The sequence below is a fragment of the Coffea arabica genome, chromosome 6e, assembly GCF_036785885.1.
Source record: "Coffea arabica cultivar ET-39 chromosome 6e, Coffea Arabica ET-39 HiFi, whole genome shotgun sequence".
Lineage (NCBI taxonomy): Eukaryota > Viridiplantae > Streptophyta > Magnoliopsida > Gentianales > Rubiaceae > Coffea > Coffea arabica.
The window spans coordinates 5565877-5590994 of NC_092321.1; the positions used below are offsets into that span (position 1 = coordinate 5565877).

General features: G+C 37.7%; 4 protein-coding genes across 11 annotated transcripts; 1 reads left to right on the forward strand and 3 right to left on the reverse strand.

Moving 5' to 3' along the window:
• Positions 1 to 1288: 1288 nt before the first annotated feature.
• On the forward strand, positions 1289 to 8298 carry LOC140009391 (uncharacterized). 4 transcript variants are annotated; one of them, XM_072054713.1, is made up of 16 exons: positions 1355 to 1494; positions 1663 to 1804; positions 2351 to 2424; positions 2494 to 2635; positions 2794 to 2882; positions 2976 to 3129; positions 3210 to 3391; positions 4215 to 4276; positions 4346 to 4426; positions 4507 to 4605; positions 4724 to 4845; positions 5385 to 5483; positions 5934 to 6043; positions 6268 to 6355; positions 6985 to 7181; positions 7851 to 8298. In XM_072054713.1, exons 2-16 carry the CDS (start codon positions 1688 to 1690, stop codon positions 8065 to 8067), a joined length of 1833 nt encoding a protein of 610 aa, XP_071910814.1. In that variant the 5' UTR covers positions 1355 to 1494; positions 1663 to 1687; the 3' UTR covers positions 8068 to 8298. The 4 variants fall into 4 exon arrangements, with proteins under 4 accessions (XP_071910811.1, XP_071910814.1, XP_071910812.1 ...); XM_072054710.1 differs by having other exon boundaries at positions 1289 to 1494; positions 4215 to 4426; XM_072054711.1 differs by having other exon boundaries at positions 1622 to 1804; positions 4215 to 4426.
• Positions 8299 to 9143: 845 nt separating this feature from the next.
• On the reverse strand, positions 9144 to 12443 carry LOC140009392 (arginine-specific demethylase JMJ22-like). Its single transcript, XM_072054714.1, has 2 exons — positions 10995 to 12443; positions 9144 to 9666 (listed from the first exon to the last, which is right to left on the reverse strand). Exons 1-2 carry the CDS (start codon positions 12302 to 12304, stop codon positions 9426 to 9428), a joined length of 1551 nt encoding a protein of 516 aa, XP_071910815.1. The 5' UTR covers positions 12305 to 12443; the 3' UTR covers positions 9144 to 9425.
• A 1133-nt stretch (positions 12444 to 13576) lies between these two features.
• LOC140009393 (myosin-binding protein 7-like) lies at positions 13577 to 18583 on the reverse strand. Its single transcript, XM_072054715.1, has 4 exons — positions 18170 to 18583; positions 16385 to 18062; positions 14713 to 14759; positions 13577 to 14025 (listed from the first exon to the last, which is right to left on the reverse strand). Exons 2-4 carry the CDS (start codon positions 17795 to 17797, stop codon positions 13923 to 13925), a joined length of 1563 nt encoding a protein of 520 aa, XP_071910816.1. The 5' UTR covers positions 17798 to 18062; positions 18170 to 18583; the 3' UTR covers positions 13577 to 13922.
• Positions 18584 to 20884: 2301 nt separating this feature from the next.
• LOC113694010 (protein MAIN-LIKE 1) lies at positions 20885 to 24508 on the reverse strand. Of its 5 annotated transcripts, XM_027212852.2 has the most exons (9): positions 24224 to 24506; positions 23319 to 23592; positions 22849 to 23241; positions 22594 to 22734; positions 22344 to 22505; positions 21896 to 22267; positions 21692 to 21799; positions 21526 to 21612; positions 20885 to 21452 (listed from the first exon to the last, which is right to left on the reverse strand). In XM_027212852.2, coding segments are annotated over exons 1-8 (1467 nt in total). In that variant the 5' UTR covers positions 24226 to 24506; the 3' UTR covers positions 20885 to 21452; positions 21526 to 21597. The 5 variants fall into 5 exon arrangements, with proteins under 5 accessions (XP_027068653.2, XP_027068649.2, XP_027068652.2 ...); XM_027212848.2 differs by having other exon boundaries at positions 22594 to 23241; positions 24224 to 24508; XM_027212851.2 differs by having other exon boundaries at positions 21896 to 22210; positions 22594 to 23241.
• Between the last annotated feature and the right edge of the window lie 610 nt (positions 24509 to 25118).

Consider the following 25118-nt stretch of genomic DNA (forward strand, 5'->3'; position numbering starts at 1 on the left):
AGAGGCAGAGAATTATGCAAAAATTCGCCATGTAACTCCGAATTCAACCTACTTTTGACAAATATATATACGCGGTAATCTTATGATCTAACTCATTGTGCTTGGGATTATCTGGTCTAGTACGATGATAAATCCTTCTAGGATTACAAGGGTAGGTTCATGGGTACCAGGTACTCATTAGTATTTTGCATGTACATAGACTGCATGGGTCAGGGACGTGCATGCATGAATTTATTTATGGATTTTGCATTTATTAAAAGTTTTTATGGATCTTGCAATCATATGCATTTATTAAAAGTTTTGAAATCAATAGAGGCTGACTACCCACTTCATATCTATATAATCTATCTATAACATCAAAAGTAGAAGTCATAATTAAGTACAAAAAGAATGGAATAAATTTAGCGCTCGCTCCAAATATTAGTTTTGGGTGGTGGTAATATGCTAATACCAGTAGTGTGTTTTTTGTGGGGAAGGAAGGTAGAGTACCAAATAGTTGTGGCAGATATTAAGATAACTTCATGTATAAAGTTGAAACAAACCCACAACTTACTCTCACTTAGCAATTAAAATCGGATATGCACGTAAAAACGCGAATGTGAATATCAGTGAGCCCGTTCGGCTTGGATAGGTGGTTATTGGAGGAAAAAAAATATATCTAAAATAATATTATAGTATTTTTTTGATATGATACACGTGACATAAAAAAAATGAATAAAAATTATATTTATGATGCAAACAGAACAAATTTTAGGGAGGAGAAAGTGCTACCGAGAGATTTCGAATTTAAACCCTCCCACTTATACCGGGAATATTTTTTTTTTTGCTAGCAAGTGTGCCTAACCAAACAGACCAACATTCATGAGATCGTTTGAATGGTAACTACAAACCCCTTTGATTGAATGAATGAAGAAAAACACGAGAAGCATGAATATTATTATTTGGAGCGGCTCTGCGAAAGAAGCTAAACATTGGGCCGAAAGTTGAGGCTAGGTGATTTTCATTTAATTGGATATGATTCGGCCTAATTATAATTGGGTCTTCGGTTTGTAACGGTTTTACAAATTTTAATTATTTTTTTTATTTTACATACATCATATCATAAAAAAATATTACAGTAATTATTTTAAATAAATTATCCAAATAAACTCCAATCCAAACAAACCCTAAAAATGGACCCACTGAAAAGAGAGAAGGGGGGAGGGGGGTGGGTGCTGTCGAAGGGGACAGAGCGGTGGACGTCGTTGACTGAAAGACGTCATCTCGTAGGCCAGAGGGAGGGAAAATGGGAAATGAAATTGGTTCAGAGCAAAAGCAAAAGCAAAACTACAACCGCTCGGCTCCTGGTCTCGATAGTCATCGTTGTTCACTTTCCTCAGTCATCCCACCACTGCCTGCTCCCATTCTTACTGATTTGCCCTAAATAACACAACACATTCCTTTCCGGGGCAGATCTTTCGATTTCAATGGCGATTAGGGCACTCTGACTTCTAGGTTATTATCCGATCCTACAGTTAAAACCGAATCGAATCTCTTAATATTGATCTTACACTCGCCTGCATAAGCCTAACGGTTTCATCTACTTTCATTTTGTGCTTTATGAATTTTATTTTATTGACAGAAGGAACAGCAAGAATTTGAAGTATTTGTTCCATTTTGAAGGACTATAAGTACTATAAGCAGAGGTATGGCTAAGGTTGCTGCAGCGGCTCAGACAAGTACTATTCCGTTTGGTGGCGGAGGAGGTTCTAAGGTCACTACCACGACTACTACTATGAAACGGAAAACTCCGTCTGAGTTGCGGGTAACCTCTGTTTCTTCTTTGGTTGCTTCCAAATCGTAATGCGAAACCATGGTTTTCTATTTATTTATTGTTTGGCAATTTACTGCTTTTAAATGTGAACTTCTTCTCGTTCTTAATTCGGGGGGGGGGGGGGGGTTATGCTGGCTTTTTCATTCGATTGCTGAGGTGTGTTCTCCGGATAAATCGAGTTGAACAAAAATTCTACTATTTAATTTTACAGGTGATGGTTTTATATTAGTGGAATTCCTGTTGAAACTACTTATTCCTTGACTCCTTATGAAGTACTGCTAAATTTTCCCTTCTGATAAAATGTACAATTATTTGCAATTATGTTTTGGGGTTATTTCCTCCACTTAATTAGGATCATCTGTATGTCTGACTGTTAGTAGCTTCCTCTTTTAATTCTATTCTTCTTGTTGTTCAAAATTGTGTAACCCAAACTAATGCTACAAAACAACCGCATATCTCCTCCAAAACAACATTTTGCACCAGAATCGAATTATAAAGAGAAAATCTTTTATGTATATATATTTTTTATGGATGAAGGGGGAGCTGCTGAAACGGAAGAATGTCATAGAGCTTGTAGATGAATCTCTCTTTCCTGCAACTGCTTCTACAAGGTAAGCTTTGTCTTGCTTTTTTCAGTTACCTTGTGAACTACAAACTGAAAAACTGTTTGCCACTTGTAGGGATGGCGAGGGAAATGTTCCTGTCCAAAAAAATGACTTACCCAAAAATCCGAAATATATTGATACTCGCATGGATGAATTATTTCCTGCCAGAAAAAATAGTATCAGACTTAGGTTGCTCTCAAAACAGGAACACTCCAAGGTTGTAACACTATCTCGAGTGTTATTCATTTGACTTCCTTATACTGTAAATCATGTTAAATTCATTATTTGTATGATTCAACTTTCTGAAATAGACAGCAAATGCACTTATCCAAAGTTACTGTATACATATTTTAATCTGTATTTAGTCAATCACAGGATAATGCTCCTGTTGAAGTTAGTGGCAGATTGAAGGCTTCCTCTGCTCCCATGAATATGGCTGATGAGAGTCGAGCAAAAACATCATGGTAAGGTGTATGGAATATGACTTACAACGCTTTATGATAATGTTCGGATTTTGTACTTCAATTTACTGATTGTCTCTCTTCTGCCTTTGGAAGTAAGGAGGACTTTGTCACTTCAGTTGCCTTCTGTGAAGATAGGGCCACCAAAACTTGTAACACAGCTGAAAAATGTGGTGAGAGTACCTTTCGTAATGTGGCCGAGCTATCTCTGGGCGGTGATAGTTTGTCTGGCCCGTTAAATGTTGACATGGTACATAATCTTCTTTGCAGTGTTTGTATTATTCTGGAAGTCAATTTCTTTGGAGAAAATTAGAGTATTTGTTTTCCCAGGATAAAGCTTTAAAAGGATTGGTTGCCAACGATCGTCTTACTGCTTCAGCATCACTAGCTAAGTCTTCGGAATTGAAGTTGCAAAGTTCCTTCTCAGATTTCATTATTTCTGGAAACAAAACTCCTCTGGATTTGACCCTAAAAACTACTATGCGGGTAGTGTCCTCGACCTCAGTGAACTGGTGAGTTTCCTGATACGGCCCTGATTCTGCCAAGTGCTTTACATCTTTTTAGATAAAATGATATACATTTCAAGGGTTGTTATTTTTCTTGATTTCCACATTGCTGCCATCAATTATTTACAAAGTCTGGATATGTTTTGGATGTAATTGGTGATTTGCAGTAGCTTTTGGTGATTGCAACTTATCAGTTGTGTTTGTCATTAGAACCTGAACCTTTTGCTTTGGCCACATATTCTGTTTTATTGCAGTCACTATATATTGGTATTCACTGCATGGATGTTTATTCTCTTTTTATGCTTTCTAGTTTTATTGTGGAGTATTTATTGTTTATTTGCTACTGATTCACCCCATTTTTTTTACCAACTGGCCTGGAAAAGCAAATTTTCTGTGACTTGTTCTGATGGATTGTTAATGTTTGCTTCTCACTATCTAACCTTGTGCTCTTTGTTTTTGATTTCCTCACTCATTTTACCTTTATCAAATGATTGACCATTTTGTTTATGGAGTTTGATTTATGTCTATTTCCGTTGCCCTTTGTTTTTGGTGTTCTGAATTTCTGGATGCTTCATGGTTCAGGTTAATCACAGATTACTACGAACCTGAATGAGTCACATGTTCCTTGTTAGGCAGTTATGTCTGGCTTTTCACCTTTTAAAAGAAGTTTTTTATCTAGCATGTGCTGCTTAATTTGACTGCCATAGCTTGTACAGGCATTCCAAACGAGTGCTCTTTCTTAGTCTCTTTTGCTTTTATCATCTGTTCTTTCCTTCAAGTTGGTAATACACCCTCAGCTGTTTAAAAGTAACTTCTTTTGATATTGTAGGTTTCATAGGTCAGTGAATTGTGGCACCTTCTGCAGTAAATTTGAGGGTGGTTCTCAGGATGGTAAGTCTGTAGGTCAGGATATGGCCGGTTCCACAGAACTTGGTTCATTAACTCCCAGATGCGATGCAGGGGGGTTGTCATCGTGGGTGTTTCCACAGTCTTCTTTACCTCCTTCAGTTATATCTGCATTGACCTCTGCAGCAGTGGGAGGTACTATATTATCTTGCCTTTGCTGTTTTTGGTCTTGCCCATACCCTTTTTCTTGTTTTAAAAACTTTGTGCTCTTAAAGGGCGAGTGGATTTCTTGACAAATCGGCAAAAGGCTTGGGAGGACTCATTTCGGAGTCTATACTACTTACTTAGAAAGAACATCTGTAACATCTTTTACGGTAGGGGTCTTATACCTTTGCATGTGTGACATGGTTTTTTCAGCATTACTGAGTTCTGTATACATTTATGTGCTTCAGATTGGAAAGGTTAACTTCTAACCTGATTTGAATTTTGCAGTATGCACTGCACAGTTTGTTGTGATGTTTACTGCTTGTGATGGTCCAAAAGAAACAAAACGTAGTTGCAATGCTTATATATCTCAGTCCACGAGAGGTTTGAGGTCACTTCTGAAAGAACATGTAAGATTTATATTCTTTATATGTGAAAAAACCTTCACAATTTTGATTGGAAAATTGCTTGTTTTATGTCCTAAATTATGGGTTTTATTAACTTCTTTTGGTTTCTAATGTCAGTTCTTTAAATCTGTATCTATGGTAGTTTATAGAACTTTTTTAACAATACAATTTTATAGAATATTTTTTTCTATAGTTTGAAATCTTGACAAGGGAAGGCAAACATCAGGGTTTAATGGTGCACACAGCGTAGGAAAGCTGAAATTAACAGTCCACTCGTATATCTTGTATTTATGGTTTTTGGAAGGAAATGCTATGTGGATTATTCCCTTGCATGTAGTTATTGTAGAAACAGGAATCTAACCTCAACTATGATCTGATTATGATAAATTGCTCTGGCATTCTATCTGAGTTGCATAGAGTCTTGAAATTGTTTATAACTTGGGCTATATGCTCACTGGAACTTCTTATTTCTGAGTCTAACTTCAGATAGCTTGAGTTTGCAATCTATGACATCCTATGGTTGATTTATGTTCTTTCTGCAGGATGTTTGTTTTTCTATGCCTCTTTGCCACTCTAAGATGGATGAAGTTAGTGCAGAAGACCTGATTGAGCTTTCAGTGCTTGAAAACCATAATCTTGAGGTAGCATAACTTTGCAGATGTTGTTTTGTAATGTCTTTAATTTGGCAAGTGCAGTGACAGTCTCAAGCAATTTTTATCACATAGTAATGATTGTTGGATAGTTAACTAACTTCAAAAGTCTGATAAAAAAAAGTAATGATTGTTGGATAGTTTAGTTATCTAATCCATGTCATAAAGAGAGGTGTTGCTCATGTTTCATTCTGTATTTACTGTGGTTTCCTAAATTCTTTGAAGGCTCGAGAGAAATAACTGTGACATGGAGATCAAACCTTTTTGATATTGGTCTTGATGTACTGTTTTTAAAGAGGCATTTTTTATGAGCCACTGGGACATTGTAAATTTGCAATGATACTGTTAATTTATTTCTGTTCCTGTATAGTAAATTTTGTGGGCTATTTTGTCAGTGCTTTGCTCTTTGTCAGTAATTGATTTTTCAACTAACTAATGCAGGGTCAACATTTTGTTGCCATGTCTGATGTGAATAACAGCCCACAATCTCTGCTCATGTTTACTGGAAACCAAAGTGTGCATGGTTTATATGATTTTCTGCTAAATTATAGGTGAGTGCATTTCTTTCATGACAATATATATTACCTCATTTTAGGTTTGTCTTGGAGAAAAGGAATTTGTTAATTCTAACGTGTATTAAGGAGAACAGAAACAAATTGTTGAATTTGGTTGTTTGGAATATATAATGTCACTAACAAACTCAATTAATTCAATTTCCCACAGTTATTTCACCTGTTATATCACACTTGTTATATCCCATCATTTGTGTGTGCAGATTCTTTTTCTTATCTTTGACTGGTGTGGATGTTCCCATCTTGTATTCACCGGCGCCATTTGATAATGCTGCTCTTTCTGCTCCACAGGTAAGGTTTTAAATTGTAGGCTGGTGCTTTTTAAGAATTTTATCTATTGTGCATGTTAAATGAATATGTTGAAAATCTTTTTGTGCCACCTGATTTTCTTCTTTTTTCCAGCCTTTTCATTTGGGTGGGGGTCACTGTGCCATGACATACTCCTGCATTTTTTTTTTGTTCTTGATTAACGTGATCACTACTTTGTGTCTAAAATGGGATTGTTCGACTTTTTAATGAAAGGAAGATGATTAAAGTAGCTTTACCGTTCAACTACTATATTAGCTCCTTGGGATTGTAATTAACATCAATTGAGACTCTTAATTTATGTTTGCATATATGTTTAACCTCCATTTAAGAGGTTTTATTTCTCTGTTATAGAGCAGAGAAAAATGGAAATTAACAGTTCTTGAACATATCTTCGTTTTATAATCATGAATAGATATCTTCATAAGATATTCAATACCCGCTGCTCCAGCATTCCTGCTCTTGTGCCAAAAGATGGCTTTTTAAATCTCATTCTTTTGCAGTTTGGGTTAGTCTCTCGAAATGGATTTATGACTTTGTTTAATATTCACTATTCATTACCATGTTATGTAATTTACTTCAGTTCACATATCTTACCTCATTTAAACATGCAGGTTAGGTGCAAGGAGGTTAGGCGAGCTGATCAAATGCATTTGCCACTGAAAAACTGTAATGCAATTGATGAATCCACCCGGGATTCAGCTGCTGGTATCCATTACAGTGTCGAAGTGAAGGATGCATATCTTCCACCATGGATAATTAGCTGCATATGCAATGCTATGGGATCTGATGGGACTAGCTTCGAGGCCAGGTATTGAAACTTTGATGCCATAAATGTCGATATTTGCAATTCTAGGTTTGAATTGCCATCTCAGTATTATGAAGCTCCATTTGCTTATTTTAAAAGGAACGCGAAACTAGGATTTTATTCAGAAAGAGATTATCACTTGGATTCATAGATTATGTAATGGATAATTTAATTGGAGTTCCTATTGGAAGGATTACAGTGCAAGGTGCTTGCAAGTATGGTTTCAGCAAACTAATTGCTCAAATGGTCAATGAACATAAATTTGTGGGACAATATTAAATGCGATTGAACATTTATCTTTTCTGAAGTATAGTTTCAGTTATAAGTACTTGGGTTCCATTAATTGAACATGCCTGCCATGAGCATATAAAAAAGAATAATTTCAAACAGGTATTCGTAGTGGTGGATAGAATGCAAATGAAAGGGACAACTATCTTTGCTCTGCAGATGGTAGTAAGCCATGCATTGGATGTGTCGAAAGGCATATCTGAGTGATGGCCTGGTTTTTTGTTGGATTTTTTATGATGCGGTAGAATTTAATTGCTCTTAGCAATCAGGCACTTCCTGTATATTAATTTTCATTGTTGATGTTATTTGACCGTGTTGATATGGATCTGAATGCATTATTTTGTAGAATACTCATCACTTTACTTTGATATGCATGACATGCAGTTTCGTGACAGAGCCCACGTCAGTTGGCTTGAATGTTGGTCTGGACACTATTGGTCAGGATTCTCATCCTCAAGCCACAACCTATGAAGCATTGCCAAAAGATATCTGGAATTTTGGGATTCAAAACACCAGCTTTTCTCCTCACCTTCGTTCCGCCTTCTTGAAAGGCTTGAAGTACAACAGTGGTTCATACACAGCTTCACTTTCACGCGTTTAGTTACTTTGAAGGAGCTCACTAACCTATTTTTGTGTAATTGCAAACCGGGTTCTTCCTTTTGCAATCTAGACATGTGTACATTATCTGACCTAATCTTGTATAACACCCACTCCTTTTCGCTGAACCACTTTGCTTTGGAAAACATCCGAGCGTTTGTTGAATTAGTCAAAGCTATGGATTTGTGTTGGCTTATGCCTTCAAACAGTTAAAAAGGTATCTGATCCGGGTCCATCTGCTGTGTACATGGTTTTTTTTTTTTTTAAATTATTTTCAAGTGAGTGATTGTGAACCAAGATTTTCCATGTACAATTTCTTTCACTTTATCATTTAAGTCAATCCTCCCCCTCCATCTGCTGTGTACATGTTATTTCTTGTAATAACTGTATCGAACCATTCATGAATGTTATATGAACTTGTGCTCTAATTAAAGTATGCGTCACCAAAATGTATATCATGAATAGCTCAAATTTGGGTGAGATTTTTTGTAAAAAGAAATTTTGGGTATATTTGGATGGTATATTCTTTGAGTATTTATATAAAACTCTACTGTATAATTTGTTCAAAAACTTTTGTGAAAAAATTAAGAATTTTTTGAACGGAAGTTTAATGGATATTCGTTAACACATCTAAATTTTACATAATTTATTATGTATATATACACATTAATAATTATTATTCATTCTTGCATTTATACACTTTCCTTAATTAACTTTATTTTTTCAAAAATTTTAACACTTGAAACACATTTTAACGAATACTCAATCAACATCTATTAGATAGATAAAAAATATTAATATTTTTTATTTTTTTTCCCCTTTCTTTCCTCTCTTATTCTTCCTCCCAGCCACCACCATTGCTCCAACCACCAACGACACTAGCACCACCTCCCCCCTCTCTCTTCCCCCTCCTTCCCCAGCCACCCCCTATCCTCCTCCTCCCCTTCCCTCCCTCCCCCTTCTCCTCCCCAATCCCCCCATGACCCCTGCCTCCCAACGGCTAAATGTATCTTCTTGAATGGCATTGAAATCTTAAACCTTGTTAAGCAGGAAAAAATTGGGCATTATTTGCTCCAGTAGTCAATAACAAGGGAAATTTGTCCACCACTAATTACTGGCAGGAATAGTAAACATGTTCCGTGTTCTCTCCTCTTCCGATATGTAGGAAGATAATGCAAATCATGTGAGCACCTTGATGCTTTGTAAAGCAGATAGAAGGTAGTGCAGTAACACACATTTTTAACGATCTAAAATAATGAATGCTAACTCTAAAGATATCAAAATTTTGAGATAGCTTCTTTATCTGCTGTGATATTGCACATAAGAAAGACCAATTTCTGGAATATGCGGTTACCTACTGCACTAAAAAGAGAACTTGAAAGCACCTGCATTTGAATCAGTAACTGATTCCCAGAATGAAAGTTTCTTCTTCTGGATCTTTTTATCTTCTGCTTTTGATAGCAGGTCATCAACAATTCCAGGAAAAGATGCCTCAATGGCTTTCTTGAATTTTTCATACAAATTCACCCGGTCTCTTGTTCCAGAAACAATCATGCAAGCATTTGGCTTCTTTAGAAAATCCAAAACATTCAATAAATTCCTTCTGCAAGAGAAAGTAGAATACAGTTAAAACACAGAGAGAGAGAGAGAGAGAGAGAGAGAGAGATACGGCAAAAGAATAAAATGATAATTCTTGGGGATGCAAGTTGAAAGGCTACGGAATTTCACAGAACAGATACAAAAAGAGCTCCAAGTTTGCTGATTAGAAGTTATCATACCAAACATCACAATGATGGTGATGCATCATCATGCTTTTATCTTTTCTCACTAGATCATTGTTGCAAATAGAGTTACAACCAAGTGGTATGAATTCTCATCAAAACAAAGAAACCTGTCCACCAGCAGACGTAGCAGTCATAGCAGGAGATGCTTAATAGCTCAAATTTGTAAGATTAGTCTGTATTAAACAATCACCAACCAACAGTATCAAGAATTGAGAAATCTGAAGCATTTAGCTATACTCATGAGAAGCAATAAATATCACTACAGGTCGTGAAAATTGCAGGTGCAAAGAGGGTTTCATAGCCTATACCTATCTGTAATGAGACACAATTTATCTGTCCTGTATGAAAAGACTGCTAACACCCAGTTAGACAGAAAGCACCTTCAGCACTAGTTATATCCTTTATTTGACATTTGGAGAATGGATTTCAAAACAGAGATGCAACCTGGTATGCCCCTTCAATCACAAGAATTAGTTTCTTTCTTTAGAAGTGATTATGGTCGCAACAAGTAACAAAAAGGTAAATTAGGAAACAGTTTGCATGTGTAGGCTAAGATTAATACACTGTTGTGTAATCATCTTCTGTTCATCTTCCCCAGAGCCACAACACCGAGCACCCAAATTACAGATTCTCATTCCTCACTGGAATTTCTCCAGCCTGTTTTGAATGAGGTTTCGCCGGTAAAGAATGTTGCAAAAACTCACAAAAAAAATGACACTTTAGTTCTTTTGCTGATTTCATGTACAAAGTCATTCCTCCTTCATATGATCTTAATCTGATTACACATATACAAGGCTGCTCTTCCTTAAGGTCTATACATTTCACAAGAGTTCAGGGCACATAGCCTTCTCAAGGAACATTTTACAATAGTTAGGGGTAGGTTATCACAAAACGGTCGTTTGCCAATCAATGGGTCACATGAAAAATTAGGGTACCTTAAAAAGCTAATATGTAGTAAGATGCAACAAAGGATACATAAATCTTAAAATACCAAATATAAGATATGATCTCATTGCCTGTTAGGATCCATTAAAATCAAGGAGAAATGAATTCATTCATGAGATAAATTGCCCCGCACGCACTTAGACACTGAGGAAACTAAGCATAATTACTCCAACACAGAATATGCAAAGAAACATGAACAGACCTGCTAACAAAATTCTGTGTAATGGCAATGGAGTCCTCAAGGTTGATAACCAAATGCCACCATCCATTGGGCACAAAGATAACTTCTCCAGCCTTACAAACACACTCAATGGGCTTCTTTTTCCAACTTCTTGTTTCATTATAAAAGTTCATGAACCACTCTATTATTGAAACAGGACAGGCCACTTCCACTCCATCTGGGCTTGGATGCACTCCTGGTGGCACCACATCAGGGGGGAATAAAATCCATTTCTTCGATCCCTTAATCACCGCATTCCAAGCAGATGTGGAATTAGGATCAATGTGGAATGATGAACCAGAACCAGCAGGTCCGATAATTATCCATCGATAATCCGGCCTCTCATCCCCCAAAACACTAAATAAATCTTCACTGAAATACACTGGAACTTCGTAGTCCAAGCCTAAATTTGGAACTTTCCGTGCAAATCTGGGATCAAACAGATACAATGGCCTTTCTTCCTTGGCGAGATCAGAGTACCTAAAATACTCCTCAAGCTTCATTTCCACAGGCCCAACTGAAAATTGAACATTACCACATAAGTCGATCAAATAATTCCTGTCCCACTTGTCCAACGCAGCCCAATTTTCTAAACACCCTTCCAATAAAACTGGCTTATTCGGTTCCTCAAATCTTGACACAAATTCTTCAACAGAAATTCCCTTGGCTCGTACTATATTATCCCTTTCAAGCCATTCAGGTTTCATTTCAAGATTAGCACAAAGCCAACTCTGAAACAAGTAGTCAGAATAAAAGTCCCTAACATTCAAACCCGAATTTAAAATTTCAAAAGACGGCCTAATTGCACTGACATAAGTAGATTTCCAAGTCTCGTAGAACAGAAAGCCACCTTTACAAGTTTCCAAAACAATATTCCTCCAAAGGGGTTCATGGTTACAGAAAACATACAAAGACTTGCTCACAGTTGATAAGACACCTAAATGGGTACCTCCCAAAAGGCCTAAAATTTCAAGTACAAGTTCGTCAGTTAATGACTGTAGATTACCGAGGCCTGAATTTCTTGAATTGTGCGAAGAAGGGCTAAAGTACAGATTGCCCAGTGGTTGAACTCCGTGAGAATTTGATGGTGCTGAGGCCTTCAGGCTGAAACCTTCTGCACTATCATCACCGACTTTTTCTTTTTCCAGCTCATGGAGTATGTCAGCTTCAGGTTTTCTTGAAGCAAAGATATGGTTTCTTGAAACAGAGCATTGCTTCTTCCAAGCAGTTTTCTGCTTGATGTTTCTCTTTCTCTTGTGGGTCTGGGCTATCAGATTCTTGGCGCCGCGCATTGTATCAGATGGTGGCCGAGCAAGGATGAATTAGGAGGATTAGGCTGTAGCATTTAGCCGCCACCAAAGAGAAAATGTCTTGGCCACGAGACCAAAGGGTTCAAGAGAATCAGGATTCGAAGCACAAATAATTCATTAATTTCCTTGATTTACTCCTGCTGAGCTTCAGAATTTATTAAAGAAAGGGAAAAGGAAAAAAGAAAATGAATTTCTTCCATAGGTCCTATGCATAAATGACTGATTTTCCCAAAAAAAAAATGTAAATAGTAGACAATTAGGATTAACCGAGTTGTCAAAGGTAAATTAGTTAGGGATTTAAAATGTAAAAAACAAACAATTAGGTAAGCAAAGTTTCGGTTCGATTCACACTAGTAGTGTACTGTCACCATGCCGTTGAAAAATCTTTGTTTTAGCTTTGGGAGTTTTTGAAGCTCCTCCTATTTGGATTGCTATTTTTAAGAATTTTCATAAAAAAATATATAATGTAGTGATTTGATATATGTGGGATAAAAAAATGATTGAAAAATAGGTTCACGAAAAACATAAAAAATTTTTGGTGAAAAATTGCAATCCAAAATTTCTTAGGATTATACCGCAATAATCCTTTTTGAGAGACATATTTGTAAGATAAAAAAGAATGGTTGGAAAAACAAAAAATAATTAAAATCATTATTTTTCTTTTTCAATTGAGCCCTACGTGACCTTCTTCTTTCTCTTCTTCTTCCTTTTTTTAATTTTTGGTTGCAATATTGTCCTCACGTGACATTGGTGATATTAATTCTTTGATAACACTAGGTAAACCACTAAACCTCATAGGTGCCAAGATTAACGGTCCATGCATATGCACTAGTCGCGCTTTGTGAGTATGGTAAACGGTCAGCCCTCCGACAACGGCATTTGACATTAACATATGGTACAATAGTCTGACATGGACATAGTTTGTAGACTCAACGGAGGAAATTGTTAAGAACCATACGAGTAACATTTTTTTTTTTTTTTTTTTTTTGGAAAGGGAATCAGTAATATTGTCAGAAGTGTGGCGGTATTGATTCTCTTTACAAAATTTTACTTGGATTTGAAAGCACTTTCTTAATACATTTCCCAATTAATTTTTTACTTTACATAAATCCTATCTAAACAAATTACAACAATCAATGCAATTCACACGAGAGAGAGAAAGAAAGGAGAGGGAGCGGGGAGGAAGCTAATACCAGGCTGACAAGGTAAAGTGACCCGCCTCCATCAAGTTAAAATGAAAACTACACGGGAGTATTTTCAAGAAAAAAGTAGGCAATCGTAGTTGATTGACAAATCTTACACAATCCATACTGTACAGAAGCAAACCTACAGGACAAATAATTCGAGCTACACTTCAAACCAATGAACAACATGCCCACAAGGCCAGACCGTAATGAAATTTTTGCTGAGTTAACCAACAAAAATTGTTGAATTCCAAGATATCAAGTGGATAGGCGAAAAAAAACTGCACAAACAACTCGAGCCGAATTTTACAGTATCACGAATCCAGAACAGGGAAAGTGAAAATCTGAAAGGAGCAACTGTAATGAAATTCCACTCTATGTTCAAATTGATGAGCAAAGGCTCAGAAGATGGACCGCTATACTTGTGTGCTTGAAAGACATCTCCACCGTCCTACAGGAGGTGCCTTATCTAAAAGCATTAACAACCCCGCATCATTGGCCGACAATCCAAACATGTACCTGGAAACAAAACGTAGAAGAATTAGACAAAATTACCAAGAAAAGAGAAAGTTGCATTCAAAGTGCACTTCAAAGACTCAGAAGTGGGTTAGCTCTAACCATCCATCACTATCTCCCATTAAAACATCTGTCAGTCAACAATTACCCCTTTGTACTAATTACATAAAACAGGAAGAAGTACCGGTTAAAACAATGAGTTCTGCCTGTCAACAGCGTTCTAAGTTGTCATATACATTGTCTTTGGAATGTAGTTTCATTTGTGCTTGTACAGAAATATTCATCAAGCAAGAATTGTCTTTTTAGCCATCAGATAGAAGATGAGCTTTTTAACAAGGGTCATTAAATTGGTGTCAGCAAATTCATGTTACACAGATTGCTCGTATAAAACTGCACTAAAGGCTTGTGGGAAGCAGATGCTAAAAGGTATGAAATGTCAACACCTTATGTCTGTTAAATGTATGTAACCACACATCTGAGTAATTGACAAACTGTAACCATCAGATCCTAAGAGCAAGTCAGATACTTGTCATTAGCATGGTTTGCCACATTTAAGGAAATTTTTGTTAGCATAAGCACAAATATGGTAACTTTAGCAATACAACTACGCAGAAGAAATAGTCATAAAAGATGAGAACAAAACTCTAGGTTATAAGAAGTCATTAACATCTTCCTAAACAATATACTCACTTGCATCGGCGTGCTTTCCTTTTCCAGAAAACGAAGGATACAATCCACTGGACATGAACAACAAGTAACAGTTGGTCAGCAATTGTTGATAACACAACGTGACAGACATTACTTTGATTATATACTAAACAGGCCTTGGTTTTATAGAATTATCCTGTGCGCACATCTATTCAAATGTCAGTCAATTTCATCATGAGTTCCCCAAGAAATTCTAAAAACCTTAAAAATCCCAAGCAAAATACAGTAGTGATTTTGAAAAAGCTTGGACAAAGTTCAAAAGCTCAAATAGAGAATCACAACTGAAATGTGCAAGCCAATGCCTAGGTTGTGAAGTGAGAGCAGAAAAGATATGGCAAATAATGAGCTATTGGTCATGATTTACATTAATAACTAAAGATTAAATGAATACCAAGAATACAATTCAAGAAGAAAGTTTCCACAAAACTCCAAATTATGGATGTCCATTGCCACTTAGTCTAGATACTTTCTTAGCACTAATTTGAACCCAATAACTTAGGAAATAAATCTGTAATCAAATGGTTACATCTGTAACTCATACCTTTACACTGCCTGAAAATATGCTACTTTTCAGGAAAGACAGCTTTAAGTCTCACAGGTGATGACACATGAAATATACAAATATAAACAAGGTAAGAAAGAAACAAGAAACTAAATTCTGGATCTTGGGCACTCAACCTGTAAAATTTCAATTCAAAGCGACTGGCGGTAGAAGTTTCAGCCCAACAAAATAATTAACTATTTAAGCCCCAAAAAGCAAAAAGAATAAAGCAATACTAATGTATCCACTACCATCAAAGTTTTCTCTCTATCAATCATATCTGAAGAATTGAAGAGACACTGATAGGAGAACTGAATAAGACTTCTTCCGAAAAAACAGAATAATAAAAGAAATTATGCAGGAGTCGAGAGAAAACTTCTGTATTCATAGCAAACTATTTAGGAGCCCTGCTGCAACCTTGACAGCACATAGAATAAAGAAAAAATTGGCAGTTGCCTTTCACAATCTTATGGGTTAGTTTAGCCACCTGAAAAGAAAAAAAAAATCTTATGGTCTAGTTTGGATGATTGAATTATTAGTAATTGTAATACTACCTTTTACTTCATATTCTTGGAATAAGAAGTATCTACCGGAGATGAATATAGTGACTCCTTTATTCCTAAGTTACATATAGCTTTACTAAAACCATGTTAAGACAGCTCCGGTTAGGATATCCAAAGATGTTTCAACAACTGTTTGAGAAACTATTCACAACTCCGAAAACTACTAATCCCCTAGCTCCTAATTCCAAGAAGAATGATATCACCTGATCAGACTGTGAACCAAATGAGCCCTAAATATCCAAGCTAATATCAATGTTTTCCTCAATAAGATATCCCCAGTGTTGGCAAGATGACAGGAAGTTAGCCGTCAAGAAAAGGAGTTCAAAAGGTATTGAAGTATTTGACATGATAAAGAGTATGGCTTTCATCTAATCAAGAATCACTGGAAAAAGACTGCAAAGGAAAAAAGAAAAGACCACATGAAGAAGACTAAATAATGAAGAAAAAGGACCTATGTTGGACAGAACAAATATGCAACACATACTAACGACCAAATAACTCAACTAGAAAAAATAACAAAAAGCTCATCAATGGAAGCATTATACTCTACCTTGAATAGTGAGATGAAGGAAAAGCTCCCGATCAAAGATGGCTTCTTGACAGGTGGCCTTCGCACTGGTGGCATTTCTTTGCACAGATTCTGCGCTATCTCCTTCAAAAGTACCAACTGAGCTTTATCTGTCCTCATAGAGATTATTGCCTGCCTCATCGATTCTCTATCAGCCTCAAGTGCTTGAAGTCTCATATAGAGCTTCTGTATCTCGGGGTCAACCATATTGGTATTCGCCAACGATCCCCTAGGAGTTTCCATATAATCATCACCAATTGCAGCAGAAGCCTTGGGTTCTTTGACACCATTACATTGGGGTGCCCCAGGATGAACAGAATCAATTGTGTAAACTCTATCGCTCATGTCATCTCCGATATCTGAGGCATTATCAACCTTCCTCAAATTAGAAAGTTCCTCTGGATGCAGATATTCTGTCTTCCTAAAGCTCCCACCAAACCGTGGAGAATCCATGGAAAAATCTGGACCCACTTCTCTAACATTTGCAGAGAATGAATTAGAACTATCAGTTGAGAACTTCCTCAAGTGTTTAGGCCGCCTTGGAGAATGACCAACTATGACCTTTTCAAGCACATTTTTTGTACCGAAAAATTCCCCTTCAGGCTGATTATTCCTCGGACTTTTCTCCAATTGATTGATGCGATGCTCTAAATCCTTCAACTGATCCCGAGAACGTGGAGTTTCTCCAAATGCATATTTCTCGACATCCACAGATTCATTATCGGGTTCAAAATAAACCTGATTTTCATTCAAATTGCATTTAAGAGGGGGGTAATCATATGCGGGAAACTCAAACTGTCCATCAAGGTTCTCAATGATGCTGTTACTTCGGGTCATGGAGCCATTCCCCAATTTGTCTCCATCAGCCTCAGCTTCTGTGAGCCCATAACTCATCATTCTGTGTTTATACATTTGCACCTCACAGGTGAGTGATTGAATAGCCTGCTCTCTCTTGTAAAGCAAATCCTCCATTGCCAAGATCTCGTGCTGGTCATGTGCCATTTTCTCCTCTGCAAACCTCTTGAATTGGCGAGCCTCCATCTGAATCTCCGCCTTCTCCCTCTGCAGCCTCAAGATCATCGACATAGCCTCATTGGCAGCAGATGAAGCCGCATTCCTCTCCTCCTCCAACTCCACTGAAAGGTCCTGAATGTTCTGCTGTTGGCTGGCAACCATCTCACGCAGCGCAGCACATTCATTTTCCATCTCAATACGAGCATTTTGAGGTATAATAAACCCTGGAATCACAAATTTGTTACCCCCTTCGTCATATTCATCAAATTTCCGCTTGACGGAACGTAGCATGGTCCCAGAGAATGACCTGTTCATGATCGGCGAACAACTACACCCACAATCGCAACAATTTACCAAACTTGTGGACGGCTTCGTATCCATAGCTCGACGAACATTCAATCTCAATATCTCAGTCCTCCAGTTTCAAATTCAAAGTTTCCCAATGAGACGTTTGTAATGTATATAGCTATCAAAGTTGTTCATATACGTAAATGGAAAAATATATATATATTCTTCACACAGCAGAATTTCCGAACCCTCCCTCTGGAAAATCATATGTAAATCTCCCCCGTCGCCAATCCCGCGTTCAATTCGCGAACTTATTATTGTTTCATATCAAATCAACCAAAAAAAGGACAATGATATCCTGCAGAATTTAAACAAAATCCATGAATTATATTAACAAGCCCTAGTTTACACGATTATAAACGTATAATGAGGGAGAGAAAGACAATAGGGAATTGGGAGGGTTACCTGGTAAAAGTTGGAAGCTGAGAGCCGGAGCTAAAAATTTCCCGGGAAAACGAATTTTCTGTATAGTGTTATATGTTTCAGTTCGTTTTCCAGGGAAAATTGAGGATCGTTTTTTTTTTTTTTTTTGGGAGGGAGGGGGGGGGGGGGTGAGATCCCCGAAGACCAGGGAAAATATGAAAGGTCGGAAAAGAAAAATTTCCCCGGTGGTGGTTGGAAATTTGGGGAAGCGACGAGGGAAACAAAAATAAATTGAGAGGGAGAGTGGAACAAAAAAATAAAATTACAAAAAAAAAAAAAGAAGTGTAGCCTGGAGAGAAAGAGAATTTGAAACCCTAGTTTTTTTTTTTTTTTTTTTTGGGGTTTGTTATTCAAATTTTTTCATTTTTTTTTCTTCGGATATGCTTCGTGTGTCGTGAAGAAAGAAATGATTATTGTTGGAATGTTTTTGTGAGGGAGAACTTGTTTGGTGCAGGGAGAGAAAAGTAAAAGAGGTGAGAGTTCGGTTAAATGAGGGGTAAATAGGGAAATGAGAGCATCGGGGGGCTGTTAATTTTGGGAGGGAGGAAGAATATTTGACGGATTCTACAACAGAAATAGCGTGATAATTGCGCAGCTGTGTCTAATTTTGTCCGTGATCATTATTCATTCCTAATTCCCGCCATATTTTTGCAGTGATTGGGTTTTGTTTCATCATGTGACCATGATTGCAATTTGTGAGCCTTGGACATTGGTATTATACGCCATACCAACACCCCTGTCCCCCCCCCCCCCCAAACCACCACCACCACCACCACCACCACCACCATCACACGAAGAAAAAAGAACAACTTCAATTTGGAATTATAAGGCAATCAAGATTCAATACATAGTTAAGTACAAGAAAATTCAAAACTTGAAAGTTTGACTGGATGATCGAAGTAAATATAAATATCTTAGTTGGATTGTGATTTTTCACAGAAAAATTTTGATATTTTTTGTGAAAGTATTTTTTAATTATTTTTTTGTTTCAAACATACCAAATTGTTACGGTATATATTTCTATAAAAACTCCTAAAAATAACAATTCAAACCGGATAATTTGTTAAAGGAAGAATCTGCTGTGTCTTCTTTCTTGCTTTGGAGTTCAACTGGATCTTGTTATATGTCAGCATGTAGACTGTAAACTCCGGCCAAAACGCTCTTGACTACAATCCAAAAGTACTCTCTGTTTTCAATAGATTCAACCACTTGCTAACAAATGGAGTAGTAAATAGTACGATCGGGTATGATGCTGACTAACCAAATCTCTTTTGTTTCTTTATATATCATGAAGATGAACGCTTTTATTGACGAAAAAGTAGGAGATAACCATTGTTGCATTTTTCCGACCGGATAATAAAAGCCTCTAAGCCAGGGTGAACCATGCCATGTCATAATCACTTCTTTTTCTTGACCGATGCTTGCACGTTTGTTGATAAAAGCAATTGCAAAAGCAAGAACTAGAAAACAGAGAAGTGGCCCTCAATTCCGGTGTGCTTAATTAAGATAATCATTCATTAGTGAAGTAGCACTACTGCCACTTCTTCTATGGCCCAATCACTAGTTGTAATTGCTAACAAAAGTTTCAAAGAACATGCATGGATTGGAGGGACGAGGACCCTACTTGCAGCTTTCTAAAACAGGCATCGGCGTCAATGGTGCTTTTTAGGTTAGACTTTTAATTAAGGAAAAATGAATTGGATAGCACAAAAAACGTAACTACAGTACTGCGTTACTTTTCTGATGGAGGTTGGCCGGATATTACAATTGGCTCCCTCCACTGTCGCTGTAGGGATGGTCTCGCAACATCACTTTGATTAGAAAACGTGGAGTGGAGGAATTCAGTCTCTTGGTCTTGGATCATTCATTATTCAACTTTAATAGCTGCCTTTTTGCTAGGCAATTAACTCACGAGGAAGCAAATGCTTTGGGCTTATCAAGTTTCTTGGTTAGAAGTAGTAATTAATATACACTACTTCCCATCATCTGGGCACCAAAAGTGAAAAGAAAACGAGGATAGCCATCATGTTAGCCACCGAAAACGGAGAAATGACAAAATCTTCAAATGAAACGAGATACAAACAGCTTCCTACCAAATCCCAGTTTCCGCGACCCAGCATTTCTGACAATGCCTTGAAACTTTTTCTAAACAAATTGAAGCCCATTTCTTTCAACGGCCAATTTAAGAGCTCCACCCCGGTCCTTCGTTTTAAGCTGCCACTCCGGCCCGGGGATATTTGTGAAGCTTCCTATTCGGGGTGCCTGTACCAACTGCTGAATGAAGAAAACTAAATGCGGCAAGTTTCAGTTCGAGACTAGTTGGCAGGAAAATAAGGATACATTGACATCATACAGTTCAAAACAATCTCGGCAGGATACTAGGGATACCTTCACAACAATCTTGGTTGTAGCCTGTAGGTAACCAGTTCTTGCTGGACTGCAACGCTACCAACCAACCAAAGCATGTAATGAACTCAAAGACGGGCTTGTACGGATATCTGGATCACGCAGAGTCTCGTAAAGAATGCCAAAGGACCGTAACCCTGGTTTTGAGGAAATCTTATCCGACATAGATGTGCCAATGCATTCAAGCGGGGGAAAAAAAGAAAGAACAAAAAACTATGTGCCACGAAGATAATGAACGCAGGTTGTTTCACGTTAGACATCAAAATGTTGAGCGGTTGAGGGAATAGCATATTCAAGAATCAAGATGCAATAAAGAAGCTGGAGTTACAAAGCATTATAATATATGACAAATCGATCAAATTTTTCCAATGAGGTGATCCAAGTGTCATGTGATCCTTAAGTGAACACTTTGAGCAGGAAAAGAATACTGATTGAGAAGACAATTAGATCGACGGAAGGGAAATGCTTTCTGAATCAGGCAGCACTATGCATGTAGTTTCCCAATAATTCACCAGACCCAAAAAATAATAATAATAATCATGCTTTGTACTGGAGCTTCAAAGTCGTAGCCTCACCCAAAACTTCTGTCTCTACCCTTGCCTTCCAAAACATGGCAACATTTTCATTCAGGGGCACAACTAGAATCATAGTTCAACATTTGTCGAAGTTCTGAGAGCATGAGCCAAACAATTTCCAAAGGGCCACCTTTGATGGATGTCCAAATTTAACACCATTTACTCGAGAATCACTTTCAAGTGCTTATACTCCAGTAGAATTTCTAAAGAGTCTAGAAAGGCCGTAGCCCATCAAACCCCCAGGCATCTGCTCCATGTTCAAGCAGCACGAATTTTTTATCAGTCTGCAGGAAACCAATAAGCCCATAAAGAAGAATGATGCAGAATGAAGCATCATACATAAAGCCGTGAGATTACCTCATCCCACGTTGGGGCTTTCCTTCTCAGTTCAATCCAACAATCTGCAGTAGAACATCTTGCCTAGGAATCTCATTCAGCCTGAGCCTGAAAAATTCACATAATTGAGCACATTTATATGTACGCTAAGGTCAACTCTATAACCCTATGTACGATCAGACATTACCAGCTTTGCTCTAAGCATTTGACACTCAGCAACAGCAGCATCATAGGCCTCAGCCATTGACTCATAGTCAGAACGCCGAACAAGCAGTATATCTGGATGGTGGGCAGCCTATAAAGAGAATACAGTACTATAAAGAGGCACCCAGAAAAGGAAAGACCTTGGCCCCAAAAGAAAAGAGAATACAACCCAACAGAAAAGGCTCACCACCCAATGGGATAATACTTTGGCCCCAGTTTCAACACCACCCAGAAACCGACTCAGATCAACAATCTTTCCAACTGAGTGAACAGCGAACCATGAGGAGTAGTCTACATTTTCATCCATCACAAGATTATCAGCTGGTTTCCCTACACCTATCTCATCCTCTGGTGTTAGATCATTGGTACCATGCATCCTGTCTGGAGGTGGGAGAGGGACTCGACAGGGAAAACCTAATTGCCGCCTACACCTCTCTCCAAGATAGTATTCCCAGGTGTCGATGCTCTCAAAAGGGGCCCGCTTCTGGGCTAGAGACATTGCCTGTACCATGTCAGTTGAACCAAATTCTGAACTTGCTAAATAAGGTTGCCAGGTAACCTGACATTGACGACACAAGAAAATGAGCAGGAAACTAAATGGAAATAAGCTGACTCAGAGCACAAGAAAAACCAACCTGAGCCTCTTCAATGTAGTCCAACTGGCAACGGGCAGCAAAGAGGTCAGAGAAGTCAGCAGAGGACAGAATATTAGGACAACTCCAGCGAATGGCTCTTGGAAACACATCAGCCTCGACAATATTTGGGCGAAAGATATCCAAGTACTCAAAAGCCCAGAACTATATGAAAAATTAAGATTAAAAACACAGGTTCAAAAAGAAATGAAGAATAATAACAGCATCAAGCAAATAAACTTTTGAAGATTACCAGGAGAAAAGGCCAGAAGCCTGTAAAGGCTCCTGTCTCTCCAGTGACCTTTCTCCTCATCCCAGCAAGAAATGCTGCAAACGTGATTGCAGCCCAGTTGTAGTTTCCAACCTCATCAATATGCTCCAGATATTTGACAAGCTGATGATTAATGACAGATCGATTGTTGTTAAAGAAACAACTAGCAACAACATAAAGGAACAGGCGGCGGAACATCACTGACTTTGCTTCATTATTTGCAGGGGCCATCTTTACCTCCTCTATGGTAGGTGTGATGCTACTAAGACGAATCTTTCCCTCTGTGACAGCTGCACTCTCAACTCCAAGAAGTTCCAGAGCTTTACTCATCTCAAATTGATGATTAAACCTAATAGATTCACCTTTAAATTGCAAGCCAGTAACCATCGCCCAGTCAACAGGCGTTGGACCTATTTCACAGCAGGGTAGGTGAATTGTATTCGTCTCACTAAACCACCTCTCCATTAAGGCCACAAGATATGCTTGTGGTATGTGCACAGGATCAATCTTTAGAAAATCTCCAAATCCAGCTGCACCAAAAAGTTCCTTGTACTGGTCATGTGCTTGACGATACAATCCCAGTGCAGTAGGCCAAGCGCCCCGAAAATTAAGATTTTGGGTTAAAGTACCCTGTAATAAGGCAAACTATAAGTATGTGAACACAAAGTTAAAATGCTAAAATTCTGCTTAAAAGTCTATCTTTTCACCCGTCCAAGCCTTGCATATATTGAAGGGTGCTTTCCCAGATTATGAAGCAGTGGTGTATCAGGGATGCCTCTCTGCTCCGGTGGTATAACATCTTCGGTAACCTTCTTTGAGGGCTTTCTCTTCTTCAGTCCTGAAACTTCGCCATTAGCTTTTTCTGAACCAAGATCCTGGCCAGATGTAGACTCATCTCCACAGGACCGTTTCCTATTTCCTTGACGCCCTCTTCGTCCTCTACTTCTTTTGTTCTCGGAGACAATGCTAGTTGACATAATCCTTACAAAAGTGTCAAGGCACAAAGAACAAAATTTAATTTGGTAACAAAAACGTGTCAAGGCACATTGATTTTACAGTCATCCAGTAATAAGACAAAACAAAGCTCAGTTTTGTATCTTCCAATCAAAGGGAAATAAAACATAACAGATATATACTCAAACATCACAGCTCAAACATCCATAATTATTTGTGAAGGAAAGTTTATCCAAAGGATGTGGATTTGAGCATGCTCGGGTTCAAATTTAATTACCCCAAAACAAAAAGGAAAAGGAAAATTGCAGAATTTCCAGATGCAAGAGCAAGGAAAAGTTTAATGAGTAATCGCAGAATGTACTTCTAGAGCATCTTAATACAAGTAATAAAGGACGAATGCAAAGGACGTTGCACAATCAATACTATTACTAGTATCAGTTCGTGAAAAAAAAATCCAAAAAAAAATACAGCTCTGCTTGGAGTGACCGTAGACCTAATTCCTATACATAATTACCCTAAATAAAATATTTATTCGCCAAAATACTCCTAAACTGTAATGATTTGTCTTTGTGTAGGTATTGTGCGTGGATAGTGTGTGTGTGTGTGTGTGAGAGAGAGAGAGAGAGAGAAGAAGAAGAAGAAGAAGAAAGAGAATTACATATGATGGGGACATATAGGCAGCTTCAGCTGCTGGTGTCACTTCCACCACCGCCGGTCTGACTGCGCAAGTAGAGAGGAACCAGAAATCCAGTGGGAATCGGAAGAAATGGAGGGAGAACCGAAATGTCTACGAACAAGATCCCAAAGAAACCCGACTCACCGGTCTACTTTTGTTACCCCTTTTGTAGTTTGTAGTTTGTAGTCGGTATCACTTGGGCTACAGCCCCCATCACGTCATGGCTCACATTTCTTGTTAAGAGTTTTCTATTCTACAAATGGATAGGCAATGGTAAGACTAAACAAATGGATAGGCAATGGTAGAAATGTTTTTTTTTTCAATCTGAACGGATCCAACTTAAAAAAAAAAAAAAAAAAAATCTGAACGGATCAAAATCCAAACCAACATATATGGTTTCTTTCTGGATAAAATACATTAAACCCCGTATGATTTGCTTTTGTACACCAAACTCCCTCACTATTTAAAAATACCTATATAAACTTCTTGTGCCATGGACATCTTTGGAAAATGAATGAAAATTATCCAAGTTGACGGAAAGACGTAAAATTTCAATACTAACCCTGTTTTCAAAATGTACCAATAATTAATTTAGGATTTAGTTGTTATTTTACTAAATTTCTTAATTCATTGGAGAACAAAAAGTAAATTAAGGAGCTAAATTGAAATTTTAAAAAGATTTCGTCTTTTCCAACCTTCCTTCCTACGCGCTGGGAACACTAATGCCTTTGAGAGGGTGAGTGGCTTGGGCAGATTTGAGAGGCTTTATCAGGGGTCATGGAGATTTGGGTTTCTGCTTGTAGTTGCACCAGAAGGGAAAGGAGAAAAAAATGAAGAAGAAAAAAGAAGGAGGAAAAAAGAAAAAAGCATAAAAATA

Bases quoted from the DNA above. Each gene is read 5' to 3' on its own strand.
- LOC140009391 (XM_072054710.1), top strand. From the start codon at position 1,688: ATGGCTAAGGTTGCTGCAGCGGCTCAGACAAGTACTATTCCGTTTGGT. The intron at 2,636-2,793 runs GTTGTAACACTA...AGTCAATCACAG, and splicing joins CAAAACAGGAACACTCCAAG to GATAATGCTCCTGTTGAAGT. The intron at 4,846-5,384 runs GTAAGATTTATA...TTCTTTCTGCAG, and splicing joins GGTCACTTCTGAAAGAACAT to GATGTTTGTTTTTCTATGCC.
- LOC140009392 (XM_072054714.1), bottom strand. From the start codon at position 12,304: ATGCGCGGCGCCAAGAATCTGATAGCCCAGACCCACAAGAGAAAGAGA. The intron at 9,667-10,994 runs GTCTGTTCATGT...TTTCTCTTGCAG, and splicing joins ACACAGAATTTTGTTAGCAG to AAGGAATTTATTGAATGTTT.
- LOC140009393 (XM_072054715.1), bottom strand. From the start codon at position 17,797: ATGGATACGAAGCCGTCCACAAGTTTGGTAAATTGTTGCGATTGTGGG. The intron at 14,760-16,384 runs GTAGAGTATAAT...GTTCATGTCCAG, and splicing joins CCTTCATCTCACTATTCAAG to TGGATTGTATCCTTCGTTTT. The intron at 14,026-14,712 runs GTGAGTATATTG...TTTTGTTTCCAG, and splicing joins AGGAAAGCACGCCGATGCAA to GTACATGTTTGGATTGTCGG.
- LOC113694010 (XM_027212848.2), bottom strand. The intron at 23,242-23,318 runs GTGAAAAGATAG...GCCTTATTACAG, and splicing joins TATATGCAAGGCTTGGACGG to GGTACTTTAACCCAAAATCT. The intron at 22,268-22,343 runs GTTGGTTTTTCT...CGTCAATGTCAG, and splicing joins ACTACATTGAAGAGGCTCAG to GTTACCTGGCAACCTTATTT.